This window comes from Aythya ferina (genome assembly GCF_964211825.1).
Source record: "Aythya ferina genome assembly, chromosome: 20".
Taxonomy (NCBI): domain Eukaryota; kingdom Metazoa; phylum Chordata; class Aves; order Anseriformes; family Anatidae; genus Aythya; species Aythya ferina.
Window position 1 is genome coordinate 2599484 of NC_140318.1, and position 15152 is coordinate 2614635.

The following is a 15152-nucleotide window of genomic DNA, read 5'->3' on the forward strand; positions in this document are numbered from 1 at the left end:
GGGCTGGGGCAGAGCTGCTCCCCTGCCCACGGGGGCTGGCTCAGCCATGGCACGGTGCGTGGCACCGCATCACGCGTGGCACAGAATCACACAGGACTGAGCACCCAAGGGACAGAAGGCTCTCCGGGCTCCCTTTAACCCTTTCCCGGTGGCTCCCGGCTCGTTTCCAGGCCCTTCTCGGCCCGGGGGCGGCTCCGTGTTATTGCAGCGGGGCCCCCCCGTGGAGATCAGTGCCCGGCCGCTCAGCACGGCTCAGCACGGCTCGGCCGTTCCGCAGCGGGCCGGGGCCGGCCGCGTGCTTCCAGCGCGCAGCACAAATATTGACGCGGCTCTCGGGGCCAAAATAATAAAAAAGACAACGAACCATAAAAAAAAAAAATAAAATAAAATAAAAAAAAAAATCACACAGCCCCCAAACACCCCCCGGGCGCGGCCGGCAGGTGGCGGCGCGGTGCAGCCGTGCCGAGCCGTGCTGAGCCGTGCCATAGCCAGCCTCGGCGGGCAGCACCGGGGGAGGCGTGCCGAGCCGAGCCGAGCCGTGCCAAAGCAGAACCGAGCTGATCCGTGCCGAGCAGAGCAGAGCAGTGCCAAACCGATCCGTGCCGTGCCGAGCCGAGCCCCCACGCTTCAAACAAGCCCCCCCCCGGGCCGCTCCCGCCCCCCGGCCGCCTCCTCCTTTTTTTTTTTTTTTTTTTTTTTTTCTCCCTCCCTCCCATCCCTCCCGGCCCCGAAGCCCCCGGGCCGAGATGCGGAGCTCCCGCGGGCTGCGGCGGCGGCGGGGATCGCCGTGATGGGCGGCGGGCACCGGGAGCGGCACCGGGAGCGGCACCGGGAGCGGCACCGGGAGCGGCACCGGGAGCGCGCCGGTGCCTGCGGCCGTGCCGTGGGCAGCGCGGGGCGCCCATGCCCTGCTCCGAGCCGCTGCGCCCATGCCGCTCGCGGGAGAGGAGCGGAGCCTGCCCGGCAGCTACCGGCCGGCCGAGGGGAGGGCGGCCGGAGGGGCTGCGGGGTGCTCCGAGTGCTACACCAACAGCACCTTCCTCTACGACGATGGCAGCGCCCACAGGTGGGGCCGGGGGCGGCGGGGTCGGGAGGGGATGGGGAAGGGACGGGACGGGACGGGACAGGGGAAAGGGAAGGGAAGGGGAAGGGAAATGGGAAGAGAAAGGGAAAATGAAGGGGAAGAGAAAGGAAAAAGGAAGGGGAAGAGAAAGAGAATGGAGAGCAGAAGGAATAAGGAGAAGGGGAAAGGAAGGGGTAGAAAAAGGGAAGGGAGAGGGGAAGGAAAAGGGGAAGGGAAAGAGAAGGGGGCACCGCCGGGACCCCTCAGGGCTCCAGCAGGCCCCCTCCCCACTGTGATCCCATGAAAGTTTGTGCAGGATGCTTTCAGCTCCCCCTATGCCACCCCGCATCCCCCCTCTGGGTGCCGTCACACCAGGAATGGGGCAGTGGGAAGCCTGGAGCCCCCTGTTGCTGCTGCCCTGCATGGAGGGGCCCCAAGGTGCTGCAGGCTGGGCACAGATTTGGGGAAGCAGCCTCAGCTAAACCCTGAACTGAGCCTGGGCCAATGCCTGCAGAAGGGTCACATCCTGGCCATGCTCTTGCCCCGTGTGGTCCTTGGCCAAGTTACAGGGTGCAGGACCCCCCAGTGTGCCCTGGAGGAGCCTGTCTTGTGCCCAGGCAGGGGCAGACACTTGTCTTACAAGGGGACGTGTGCTTGTTGCTGGAGTCTCCCAGCTTTTCCCAATAACTCCGTTATTCTCATCAGTCTGATTGCATTTACTGGTGCGGCTCTTCTGACTGTCACGCTCAGCCAATGTCAGCTTCCCCGAGCAAATCAAGTGTGTGCATCAGTTTGCTCTTGGCAGACAAGGACCTTGGCTGGGTTTGTGCCCAGGGCTGGATGACTCTGGTGTTGTTTTTTTGTTTGTTTGTTTTGTTTTAATGTTGACATCTTCTCAATCTGATTTGGGCAGACCATCTTTTATTCCTGAAGGACTAGACAGAAACAGACGGAGCAAGGTAGTCAGTGAACTCTCTAACTTCAGAACATTGCCGCTGGCTGGGTAATCGGCAAAGTCCTTGAGTTGCTGGGGGTGAGTCCCCCAACACTTCTCCCCCTGCCGTCCTCTCTGCAGAGGTGTCCGATGCAGCCCAGACACTGCAGAGCCTCAGGACTGGGACCACCCAACTCCCCAAAGCGCTGCTTGGATGTCCGTCTGTCTGTCTGCTGGGGGCCTTGGGCGTGCCGGGGCAGCCACGGGGCCGTGGTACCTTCACCTAAACCTGTTTCTTCATTTTGCACCTGTACTCAGTGTGTTTGCAGACGTGATGTGCTCGATGAGGTTCCCGAAGGTGTCCGTGGGTGCGCAGAGAGCAGTCAGGGGAGGCGGCTGCTGGGGGCCAACGACCCGGGACAGCCACGAGCTCAGACAGCAGAGCTGTTGCTCCTTTCTACTTGTTCTGCAATACTGCTTGGTGGAATTTATCCTCATCTAACACAACAAAATCCTTGTCCAAAGGTCCTCCCCTCTGCCTTTTTCAAGCTGAATAGAAGAGCTCGGGTTTTTAATTATGATTACGCAGCTCCATGTGTTTCTAACCCCCTCTGGCTCTGAAGAGGTTGAAATGCCATTGCTTTCCGCGGCTCCTCTCGCCTTCTTGCTGGGCACGGCCCTTTGCTGCCCTTCCAGAGGTACCAAACGAGCTGCCTCGAGCCCGCAGGACTCGGTAGTTTCCTGCAGCTGCCCGTTTCCCAGGCTCGGTGCAGTCTGGATCTCTAACGTAGGCTTTCAGTGCTGAAGGAGAAAGAAACCTTCCCTGTAAACAGTGCAAAGAGAAATGTGCTGGAGCAACAAGCACCATCCCGCCCGCTGGGTGGTCCGGGGGCCCGCTGGCTGCTCTGCTGCTTGGCTTCCCCCTGGGGCTGGGGGCTCGCATCGCTGCGCTGGGTGATCGCCTGTGCTGGAGACCTTCCTCCTCGCCTCCTGGGGCTTCTCTGTCCAGCTGAGGCTACACACTAGGACCCCTGTATGGGTTCCTGGCCCCGCTCTGTGTGGCTGTGGGGTGGTGGCAGACGAGCAGACCCGGCACCAGAGGTGTGTGCAAGGGATGTGATGTGAGAGCTGGGTAGAGCTGAGAGACAAAGATGTGTAGCACGTTAAATGTGCCTTCTGCCTAACGTTCGTGTTCAAGGGGATGTCAGCTGGGCTGGCCCCATTAAAATGGGTTGACACCTCTGTTGTCCCCTTGCTCTGCAAATCTAGGGGTGACTTGGGAGCTGGAGGAGAGAAACTCCATCTTCTCGGTCACCGGAGTGTGCAGGTGTGGGTGTAAGTGCCCGTGGGCTCTCTGCTGGTCCTCGTTGGAAGGGGACAATCGTCCTGGAAGCTGTCGGAAAGCAAGGGGTTAACCATAAAAGCACTTAAAGGACTGTTTGGAGAACAAATACACATTTCTGGCACTTAGGGTACACATAGCCTAAATTTTACTTTCCTACCTCATGGGAAACATGGGTAAATGTTTGTACAAGGAGCTAGGCTGTCACTTAGGGGAATACAGGATTTCCTCCTGGCCAGAAGCTCTGCTTCCTCCGCCTTGCCCATGTAAGGGCACTCTGGCAAGGAGCAGTGATGGATGAGAGGCCATATGGAAGGGCTCACGCGAAAATACCCTGCACAAGCGAGGGGGCCTGCGAGCGAAGCAGACGTGCAAGAGCAGACGCGGCTTTTCCACCCGCTGCCTCCCATCACCATGGCTTATTTCAGAAGAAAAAGGCAAATGGAGAAGACACGTGTGGCGGTACCTGGAGAAGCTGTTTAGGAGCATCGCGGCCGTGCCTCAGACGTACGTGGCTTTTCTCATGTCTGGTTTTGCAGCCTCCTCCAGGAGTGCTGTCTGTGCGCCGCCCGTCCCGTGCCGGCTGGGCACCTCGCCACAGCCTTGGGATCTGATCCCAACGGGATCTGCGGGGCACAGAGGCACCGGTGCGAGCCCTGGAGAGGCTGAAGCTGGGGGCTGGAGAGCTGCAGATGGGGGGGGGCATTTGTGTCACTGGTGTGGCACCGTGGGACCTGTCCCTGCACCACGGGGTGTGCTTCACTGCTGGGTTTGTTTGCTCTGAAGGCTTCTCAGGGGCTGTGGTGGCTGCCTCTGTTATGGGGCAGCGTGTCGATCCTTTATGCATCCACTGTGCCCCTCTGCTTGCTGCTGCCCTGGCTCCTGGGTGTCCTGGGTGGAGAGAGGCAGCCGCTCTCTGCTCTGTGCTTATGGAGGGGGCTTGGTCTCAACGGGGGCTGTGCTGCAGCGGGGTCTGCCCCCAGTCCCACTGCACTGGCAGCCAGGATCGTGCTCGCTGTCCTGGCAGTCACAGCCAGGCTGAAAGCAAAAACAAAGCGGCAGCAGAAACCGCCTGGAGGCATCGCCTGCCTCTCTGGCAAGAGCCTCTGCTGGGGCCAGGCCAGCCGGGTGCCCGCTGTCCTTGGCTCTCCAGGGCTTTGTCTCGATGCGAGGGCTGGTCTGAGTCCATGAAGGATGTGAATGCAACAGAAAGACATCGACTAAAACTGGGTTCGGGCTCAATGTGCACACTCCTCCGGGCACAGGATGGCTCTCCCATGGCTTTTTCTGCTCCATGCTGGGTCTGTCGAGTGACCTGGCTCGGTTCAGCGGAGGAGTGGTGCCCGTAGCAGGCAGCCTGTAGCTCTCTTTCCACTTCCTGGAAATGAGTGGCAAGATGCTTCCTTGGCAGGGCTCGCGCTGAACCAGACTCTGTAGCTAATTAATGACCAGCTCTGCCAGGCTAGATTACCAGCTTAGACATTTATCAGCTTCCAAAAAGCCAACCTCGTGGATTGCAACAACAGTTGTGGCTGTGGGGATCTTGGCCTCCCTGTTCCAGGAGAAATTGCAATAGGGAGCCATAAAACTCCAGGGCCAAACACCACGTATTTTCAGTGTTTATCTAGCAGAGATAAGAAGGAATTCTGCTCTTGTTTTCCTCAGCTGCCTAGGACGGGGCAGCACGCAGGAGCCTGAAGTCCAGGGCTGGGCACATCTGTCAGCAGGTGGTGCTGCTAAAACCATCCTGCAGCACCCGACCATTATTGGAGAAGGGTTTCTGAAATGTCCTTGCTATTGCATTTAATTAGAAAATGCCATTGGGGTCTAGCATGGCTGTGTCACCCTTCGCTGGAGGGCAGCAAAGTAGGTCATTGCCTGTGTTCAAGGGTTTTTCTGCTCTGCAGAAATATGTGCAGCATCTATTTGGATCCTCCCAACTCTCCAACGGAGACCTCTTCCTGACCTCCACACATGGTTCCCAAGTGCCGCACTCAATTTATTTTGGAGCCTTGTTAATATTTCTCTTGCGTCCGTGCCAAACTGTGCCGGACTGTGGAACAGCTCATTCATTCTTCTTGTGAATAAAAACAGACAAGTGGCCGTGCTAGGGTGAACCCAGGTGCCTCTGGCCCTGTGGCTGGTGGCAGGCGCTCGGGGCAGGCACAGCACAGCCCCCGGTTGTGCTTCTGGGGCTGGGACCGTGTCCCACGGCTGTGCTGAGCCACAGGGATGGATAAGTCCCTGGGGACCTGCCTGGTCCCTCTTAAACCTATTACTTTCTGCCTCCACCAGAGGATGTAGCTTCTCTGAAGCGGTTGGTCTGTGAAAGCACACTGCTTTCTGCTTGAGCCCTGCTGCCCTGTAATTGCCCAGGGCTCCTGCAGCTCCAGTGATGTGCTCCTTGGTCGCTCTGTCTGATCTCACCTCCCTTTCATCGCGTCTCTTTCCAGGCTTAAGGCTCCTCCTGATCTATTTAGTTTCTCCTTGTACAAATTGCTTTACATCCCCGTAGTCAGCTCTGTTGCCCTTCTCTGTGCCACAGCATCTCTGAGGAGGGGAACCAGAACCGTGCACGGCTCAGTGCGGGTTTGCCTGCAGCCTAACAGCCTCTGCTTGGGTTCTGCTCCTCTTCTCCGACCACCACTGACAGGCAGCTGCTGACTCCGTGGCATTCTCTGCAGTGACTTTGGTCTTTTCTGGCTGCTAATTTGCAGACCTTTTAGTGCCTGTGCAGGAATATGTTACCCCCCTTCCTCCCCATTTGGGATTAGTTGGCATTTACTGATGCTAATTTTCGTTGTTATTTTATCATCAGGTCACACAGTACTGTAAGATCCTCCTGCAGCTCTTCACAGTCAGGTCCAGGCTTGGCCATACTGGATAATTTGGATTCCTCACCATCACTTCCGAATTCACGGAATAGCAGCGAGCCTTGTGGGACCCCACAAACAACGTTTGCTTCATGTTGCCCTCCTGTTTGTTTCCCGTCTCCTAATCCGGGAGATATCCCCCCCTTCGCCCCATCACAGCCCTGGTCTGGCAGGCAGGTTGACAAGCCTGCCTCTCGGGGTTTATTCCTGTAAGCCTTTGTATCCCTGAGCGATGTGCAAAGACTCTTCCTCCTCCCACGCCTCTATTATTTTCTGCTCTCAGTAGAAGGGAGCATTCTGCAGGGGTCTGGAGTGCCGAGAAGTTTCTTCTTTGTGCTTTGTTCCTGGCTGCTTAGAGCAGAGGGGAGGATTTTCCCAGCAGATCATTAGCAAGAATTAGCGGTGTCCTGATTTTGCAGCCTTTTTTTTTTTTTTTTTTTTTTTTTTTTTAATATGAGCCTGAAAAGTATTGGGCACTGGCAGATTTCGGAGAGCATGTAAGAGCTGGGAGCAGAAGGGTGAGTGAGAGGATCCTGTGCTGTGGGATACCAGGTGTGCCGTCCATTCCTGGGTATAACGATGCTGGGGATTAATGAGCTCGGCCTGGAGGGGCTCTCCTTGCTCATCCTGATGGCAGCTGGGAGCAGGTAGCTTTCTCCTGCCTGCAGCCAGGCGTCTACAGAGATGAGGCTTTTGGCTGGCTCCCAAGGTGGGGTGGATGAAATCAGTCCCAGGTAAGCTCCGCGTGGGGAAGGGAAGCCCCAGGAAAAAATAAATAAATAAATAAATAAAAGATTGGGGCAACAGCACGAGGGCAAAGGAATGTCAAGGCTCAGTTTAGCTGGAGGAAAGCTTTTCTGCACCCCAGGCTGGAGGGAGGAGGTCTGCCTGCGTCTGCAAAGGGGTGTGCTGGCAGGATGGAGCCTGCGATGGAGCAGTAGGGTCTGTGGGGGGATGAGGAGTGTTTGCATGGGAGAGCTGAGACCCACTCGGCCTTCTGGCCTTCCTCGCGGTGTCAGCAGCTGGAGCAGGGTCCCCAGGGACAGCTGCTGGGTGATGTGGGAAGGGTGACACGGGAAGGGACACAGCACAGCGAGGCTGGGTGGCTGAGGAGCACTCAGGCTGCAGAGCCTGGGCCAGGAGCGTGCGTGCAGCCAGAAGGGTTTTCAGGGCATCCGAAAAGACCTGAAACCTTGGAAAAAGGGGGACAGAGACCTGTGGGCGAGGTTCCTTGTGGCATCTCCAGCTCGTGGACAGATGGGCTGCCCCGGGGCTGGGCAGTGAGCGTGGCTGCATTGAGAAAAGCGACAGCTAAAGGAGGTGAGCAGAGGAGTCGCTGAGGTGTGGGGGCTTGTGGTGGTGTCGGTAGGAATTATATCCCCTCCTTACACAGGGAATAGCAGAGGGTCAGCTAGTGGCTCCAGGAACAGAGCTGGGCGCTGTGACGAGTGCATTGCTGTCTTTTTAGTTTAATAATCTGTTTCAGTTTAATTTTTTGTGGTTTGGCAGGAATTGTGAGCCTGTTGTCCCTGCCCGTGGCAGCACCCTGTCACTGAAGGCCTGGTGATTTCAGGGAGCCCAGTGTGCAGAGCTCAGAAATCCCCCCAGCGACACTGAGGGGCCTCGTGGCATGGGATCGTGAGGGAGGGATTGCTTCTTACTCCCAGCAGCATCTGTCCTTGTTGCTTGGCTTCTTGAACTCTGGGAGCAATTCTGCTTTTAAGTGAGCTTGCACGTGCTTCCAGGCCACCTTGCAGACCCAACATCATGATAAGGACAAAGGCTGCAGTCCTTGCTGGGAAGGGCTGAACTCGGGGAATCCTGCTCTTCAGCAGCAGTGTGTGAGGGGAAAATCCAGTCTAATGGCGAAATCCATAAATAGCCCCAGAGATCACCGGGTCAGCAGCTTCCCGGCAGGGTTAGCGACCTCAGTTCACAGGCTGGGAGCATTTTGGGTTTGTCCTTCCCGCACAGGCTGCCCATGGCTGCGGTGCCGGGAAGGGCTGGGCAGGACAGGTGGCCATGGGCTGGGACTGTCCTGGCCTAGGCCGTTTGAGTCTGGGGGGCTTCATCCCCCCAGAGATTAGCTGTAACTAAATGCATGTCACAATTTGGAACCTGTTTCTGTGCCTCGGTCTTGCACCACTGGTGTGGCAGCCCCAGGCCAGGCTGGTGGAGGAGGGAGCTGGTCTGTGCCCAGGGCATGCAGCCTCTGCTCCCCTCCTCCTTTCCCCCGACATTATTTTGGCTCCTGGGGCATCAGCCCAATGTGTTTACCTCTGCCAGGAGCAATCACTGCTGGTGCAAGGGCTGGGCCAGGGGAGCTTGATGCCGGTGTGTTTCTGCTGGGACAGGGGGGTGACAAGCCTCCTCGGCGGGGCTTCGGCTGCGGGGAGTTTTACCCTGCGGTACAAACTGTACATGTGCATCAGGCCAGAAGGGAATGGGGATATGTGGCACTGAATTGCTAATACGGGGTTGTCTAATAAGAAAAACGACTCTGGACCTGGAAGGTACAATTTATACTTTTATCTTCTAGAAAATAGCATTGCCAGCGGGGAGAACGCTTGCGGAGTTGTGCACTGACTCACGCTTCCTGTTAGTTTTCAAAGTGAAATACACAAAATGCTAAATTTTCTGCAAGGCCTGTGGAGCTAAATTGCCTCCGCTTGTTGAAAGCGAAGCAATAGATGGATTCGTCAGAGGTCTGAGCGGTTTTATGTAGAAGTTTTGAGCAACTACAGCCCCTGCCATGGACAGTGTGGCTGTTCAGGGAGATGCAAATGTGGATGCAGGAGTTAAATTTGGGGACCGAGCACTTCACATCTTGCATGTGTGTGTAGGGATGTTCTGCACCTGCTGTACCCACTGCGCATGGCCTGGGACAAGGCTGCCAAAAGCAGCTGGAACAGTGGCATGGACATTATGAGGGGCCTCTTCTTTAAGTGCTGCCTTTGGAGCACTTAACAGTCTTTTTGAATCATGAAGTGTGACCATCCTACAAGCAACAAGAAGCTGATAAAAATCACATGATGTGGAAGGTGTTTGCTTGTAGACACAGAAATGTTTATGAACCAAATGGTCTTATTGAGGCACAGTTCCCCTCTCATCTTCTCCTGATTCCCTATCTCTGTGGCAAGCTGAGGGCTGTAGTGCCTGGGTCTTCAGTCGTTTGAGCTCTTTTTCATGTGTGGTCATGGAGTAGCACTGCAAGCTCACCAGTTCATCATTGCTGCCCCCACGCTTGGTCTGTGGGGTTGCCCTTAATGAATTCTCCTTTGGAGTGGTGTTTCACAAGGCTGTGCTGGGGCAGGCTCCATTTGTGCATCCTGCAGCACTTTTGCTCCTCGTGGATTATTTTTAAGGTTGGGAGGCATTCTGATTGCAGTCGCTTACCTCTTGGTTATGAGACTTGTGCTTAGAAGATAGAAGAGATGTTTAAAATGTTTTTTTGTTGTTTTTTTTTTTTTGGGGGGAAAAACCACATGTCGTGTGTGTGCTCTTCCCCAGCATGGCCCCTTGCAGAAGGGCACTCAGCTCCTGGCCAAGAGAGCAGTGCCCACGCGTGCAGCAGCCACGCAGCCCAGCTCCGGAGGCTGTGCCTGCTCCCCACGCACTCGGCCATTAGGAGACCCCACAGGGATGTCACTCAGAAGGAAAAAAAAATAGAAGAGAAAAGAAGGGGTAATGACAACTGTAACCCGGTAACCATAAGAGCTGTGGGAGGAGAAGCAAATAAATGATGATTATATATATTTTAATAAATATAGAAAACGAAAGGGCAGAATTTCCTGCAGGGCTCTGTTCGCAGGCAGCAGCTGATGGGATCAGGGCTGGGCGTGGGCCAGGAGCTTGGAGACCCACATGCTCTTGTGGGACCTCACTCTTCTTGCTGCAGGGGAAGAGAAGGGGATGGGACTCACCTTCTGGAGGGGGAGCTCAGGGCCCAGAGAGCTCCTGCTCCGAGGGTGAGAGATGGCACGGGCTGGCTGCCAAGCATGTCCTGCGCAGCATGCAAGGAAGCATCAGAGGAACTTGGGTTGTGTCCATCCTCATCATTGACGTATACACTCAAAAATAGTGGTAAAATCCTAAAATGCACTGCAACAAGCTACCAGCCTGTGGGGTGTCCTCTGAGGCAAGGCTGTCTCTGGGTGATAAGGACCAGAACCGTGTCTGATGAGCTCTGCAGGGCAGGCGCTGACGCTGAGCACCCGCAGCTGGGTGCAGGTGGGTGCCTGGGCTGTTGCTGCTCTCCTGCGTGTGCCTTCAGTTTCTGGGGACCACGCTGCCATCAGAAAAGCTTTCCTGTATGCCCTCTGGGGAAATAAAGCAAGGGAAGAAGGAAAGAGGTCATTACAAGCCCATGCATGAGGATGCTTACCAAAGAAAACCAAGGCTGGTGCAGCTCTGTGACCTGGTGGAGCATGCTGCAAGGGGCAGTTGTGCTTGCTGAAATGGCCCTGTGACTGCGTCAGGCTGCAGTTCAGTGGTAGAAGAGAGCGACGGCGAGGTTTCAGGTGGATCACGCTCAGCTTGATCCCAGCTTCTGTGTTCCCAAGGCGCAGAGCAGGAGGGTGTCCCCCTCGCAGCACACTGCTTGCTGCGGGGAGCCGGCCAAGCTGGGGGAGAGACGGTGTCGTAGCAATGAAGTGGAATAGTGTTGAGGTTTCCATATGCTGATTACAGCGTGCATTTTTAGTTGTACGTGGCTCTGGAGGAAGGAAGGAAAGGCAAGATAAAAATAAAGCTGCAGTCCTGTATTTAGCTATAAACCACTTTGGGATTTTTTATTTTTTTTCCAGTAGTATTTGAAGACTATGCAATAAGCAAGCTTGTTCATGAATTTTTTATTTTATACCACTATTGCTTGGAAGAACTGTCTGTGTTGCTGTGGCATTTCTATAGCTCAGAATCCCAATGTTTGGGCGGAGAGGAGGGTTGCAAATTCTCTGTACCGATGTAAGGAAATCTGGGTGCACTGCAGTAGCACTTTTTTTCATGAAGCATTGATTTGCAACACATCTTAAAGTCAGTGTGTAGGAAAGATGTCTTTATCAAATAGGTGCATGTGATATTTGTCTTACCAAACCTCCATCTGAAGCCAGAATAAAGAAATGTGCCAAACTGTAAAAATTCTGAATGATTCTATATGTGAGAATAAAAAAGGAATGTATGCAAAATGTAGGTGTTACTGTGGATGTGAGAACAAACTCCGATGCAAATACATAGCAGAAACTGTGTTTCCAAAGATACTGTATCGCTGGATTTTATTACAATTTCTTAGAAGCAATAAAGTACATTGGCAAATATTTGCTTTGCTTCATGAATTTGATGCATGGTCTGAGGCCAAAAGGGATGGATTAATTTGGTTTAAAAGGAGTGATGTTAGAGAAACAATCAAACAAAGGCTTGACATTTGAAGAGGATGGCCGTGCATAGATAAGGGTGCCCTTAGCTTCCAGTGGGTGCAGGGTCACGGCAGCCCTGCCTACCCTCACCCTACCCACACCAGGAAGGATGCGATGGCAGCGCTGCGTAAAGGTGCCCTTTCCACATGGCAGTCGGTGTGTCCAGAGCTGAGCAGCCTTAGCTTTGTGTCTGTCCTCGGGGAAAGGAAGCAACATCCTCACTCCTTTAAACAGGCACCTAATAACCAAAGGCGATTGCTGTGTGTAACAATCCACTTCAGATGCAAATACAATTGCCCACAACTGGAGTCAGCACCTGGCTCCCCATTTTAAAGCATGCAGGATAATAAGTATAAAAGTATACGAGTATAATGATGACTTTTCTTATTTATTCTTTTTTTTTCCTCTCCTTGAAAGTGCAAGTTTAGGTTGCTGTCCTGGCCTCACAGCAACAAGTCTCAGCTGGACCTGTGCTTTGCTGGGGGTGGCCTGGTGAAAGTAGGCTTTTGGCATAACTATGGATGAGCTCTAAGAGGAAAGACTTAATTGTGGCTTTGTGATTAGATTAGCGTTAGATCCTCTTTTGCAGCGTGAGCTAGAGATGGACAGCTACCTTCTGTGCTTATATCAATTGATCCAGAGGGAGTCCTTGAGTTGACAGGAATTTGGTCTGATTTCTCTTATAGACCAAGTTTCGGATCAATTTTTATCTTAGAATAACCTCCATGAAGCCCAAGGCCCTGCACGGATGCATTACTCAGCACCGAGCCTCGGCTGCAGTGTGCATATGGTAGCTAAAAGGAACTGAAAAGCTCTGGGGGTGTAGAATTAAGTAGCAAAAAACCTAGTGAAAATCATCTGAAGTGCTGGGAGCGAGCTGCACTGTCTTCTGGGGCTGTGTTCAGCAGAAATATTGCATGCTGGTTGCTCTTCCAGAAAGTTACAACCAGCAGCTGCTCAGCACTTTGGAACCTCGTCAGCTGGGGAGTTATGTATGGGGTTGAGTTGTTAGAGGTAGGAGAAGATCTGGGGAGTTTCAGATCTCTGCAGCCTGCAGTAAGAAGTTAGATGTCTGCTTGTTGATAATCTGTCAAGCTATTTGAAGCTTTTTTTTTTTTTTTTTTTTTCTCCCCTGTATGAGCTTGTACGCTATGTGCTGGAGGCCAAGGGAAGGTGGTAGGAGTGAGTCTTGGAGAGGCTTGGGGTGAGCCCCTTGGAAGTGTCCCTGGCAGGAGTTGGACCCTTCCAGCTGTTTGCATACCTCTCACTTCAAGCTTATGTGTGAGGGCAAAGAATTGTCTTGCTGCAGATGTGCCACATTCCTTCTTCTGAGCTCTCCCCCTCCATCCTGCTTTCCACAAAGGGCCTGTGAAACTGGAGTGACTCTCATGGTGCAGATTAATTTGAAATTGAAGTCAGGACCCGGATGCTCGGGACCAGGGATCTTGCTTTGTGTGCCTGCACGTTGGCTCTCCAGGATTCAATGGCTTTGTTGCCTTGTGAAATGAGCTTAACTCCCATCAGCTCTAATTGGCAGCTCTAGATGGCATGGGGAGTGGTGTAGTACCCATGTTTGGTGAGTGTGGTTTGACAAAGGAGAGCAAAGACGCGCCCTTAGCATCTCGAATGCCAGTCTGCAAGCTGGCTGAGCTTCACCTCTCTGCTGTGTGGCAGGAACAGGCTGCGTGTAGGTGACCGTACAAAGCCCTCTTTGTCTGAACCACCGCTTTGGATCTCTCCCAGGCTCCGCGATCCCCCGCACCTCTGATCAGAGGCGTGAGCACGCCGAGGGACGGGTGATATATCCTCTCGGCCATGACACTTGGCGGCTGGACAGATGACTGAGTCATCAGCCTTCGCGGTTTCTCATTTAATACTGGGACTGTCCGGATGATTTAAGTGCCGGCAGTCTGGGGAGGAGGTTGTGCTTCTGCTCCGGGCACAGCCGGGGAGCCGTCTCCTTGTCTCTCCACCATCCTTACTTTTTTTTCCTTGGGTGGTGGGGAGGGGGTTGAGCGGAGGGGGAGGATCCGGCTTTGGCTCTCAGCTGTAGAGCTCCCCTGCGAGCTGTTTGATTTTCCCCTTGCCATTTCCAGGGGCTCCTCTCCTTGCGCAGCGAGCAGAGCCGAGCCGGGTGGCGGGGGGGGGAGGCCCGAGCTCTGCCCCCTCCCCACTCCCGAAGCCGGCGGAGCCCCACGGGCGCCCCCATGCCCCCGGGGGGGGCGCTCTGCCGGGGGGGCGCCGCCGCCGGCCCCGCAATGTAAATGCACGGGCGGTGCGTGCGGGGCTGCGGGGGGGTGGGAGGAGGTACCGGGAGGGGGGGGGGGACGGGCAGGGCAGGGCCGGGCAGGGCAGGGCAGGGCAGGGAGCCCCCCACCCCCCCCCAAACCCAATCTCACCGCCGCTGCCCCCTCGTCTCCCGCAGGCTCTCGTCGCCCGGCGGCTGCGGGGGCCGCAGGAGCGGGCTGATCCTGGACATCGCCGCCCTGAAGATGACGGAGCTGGAGTCCGAGGTGCTGCCCCTGCCGCCCCGCTACCGCTTCCGCGACCTGCTGCTGGGCGACCAGTCCTTCCAGAGCGACGACAGGTTCGGGGGGCTCGGCCACGGACCGGGGGGGGGACACGGATTTGGGGTGGGGAGAGACACGGACCCGGAGGGGACGCGTGTACCGGGTGGAGGACGAGTACCCGGAGGGGGACGCACGTACCCGAGGGGGACAAGAGCACCCCGGAGGGAGGACACACATACCTGGGGGGGTCACATGCCACTGGGGGGGGGACGACCCAGGTACCCGGGTGGGGACACACGATCCTGGGGCCAGGGGTCGCACCCCGGGCCCCGCAGAGCTCTCCGCGGTGCTGAGCGCGCCGGGTGCGGAGCTCTCCGCGGTGCTGGGCGCGGGGCTCTCCGCGGTGCTGGTGGTGGCCGGGGGTGGGTGCTGGGTGGCGTTGGGTACATCGGGGTGCTGGGGTGGGTTTGGAGGAGCCGGGGGGCAGGAGGAGGAGGAGGGTTGGCCTGTGGGCTCGTCCCGGGAAGCTGGCGCTGCGGTGTACGTGGGCACGGCTCGGGTGGGGGGCACGGGGAGCGCGGGGGCATGTTGGGCACTGGGAGTTGTGGGGGTACTGGGGAAGCAGATGTGGAGACTTGAGGGTCTGCCAGGCACTCTGCTGTCCCTGGGAGTCCTGATAAGGGATGGCGAGGATGAAAGGGGTTGCTCTCTGGGAGGTGGATAGCGTACAGATGGCGAGGTGAGGGGCTGGTGAAACTCCCCGTTAAGCCGTGCGCATGAGTGCGTACATTTATTTCAGAAGTAAAGCTCAGCCAGCCTGTTCTCAGAGGCTGTCTTTGCGGCAGGGAATGCCGATAGGAGCAGATTGACTTGAAAGAGCTGCTGTGGATGTGGCACAACTCTCCCTTTCTTGGGCTGTCTAGGGAAATGGGCTTTGTGGCTTGAGCACCAAGCCTGCTGTTCCTTCCTGGCTGGCAGGGACTTATTACTGGGTTGACTGAGCTAAAGCGAGAGGAGGA

At 55.7% G+C, this 15152-nt stretch overlaps 1 protein-coding gene across 7 annotated transcripts in view; it reads left to right on the forward strand.

The window, feature by feature from the left end:
- The first annotated feature begins 746 nt into the window (after positions 1-746).
- The window catches only part of KCNT1 (potassium sodium-activated channel subfamily T member 1), a 69785-nt gene continuing 55379 nt past the window's right edge, over positions 747-15152 (forward strand). For 3 of the 7 annotated variants that reach the window (XM_084493618.1, XM_084493620.1, XM_084493622.1), the window contains exons 1-2: positions 748-1066; positions 14049-14210. In XM_084493618.1, coding sequence (XP_084349744.1) covers positions 930-1066; positions 14049-14210 — 299 coding nt within the window. In that variant the 5' untranslated portion in view covers positions 748-929. Of the gene's footprint in view, positions 1067-3727; positions 3847-14048; positions 14211-15152 lie in introns of those variants that run through there. The other 4 variants (XR_014684918.1, XM_084493621.1, XM_084493623.1 and 1 more) reach the window with 3 other exon arrangements.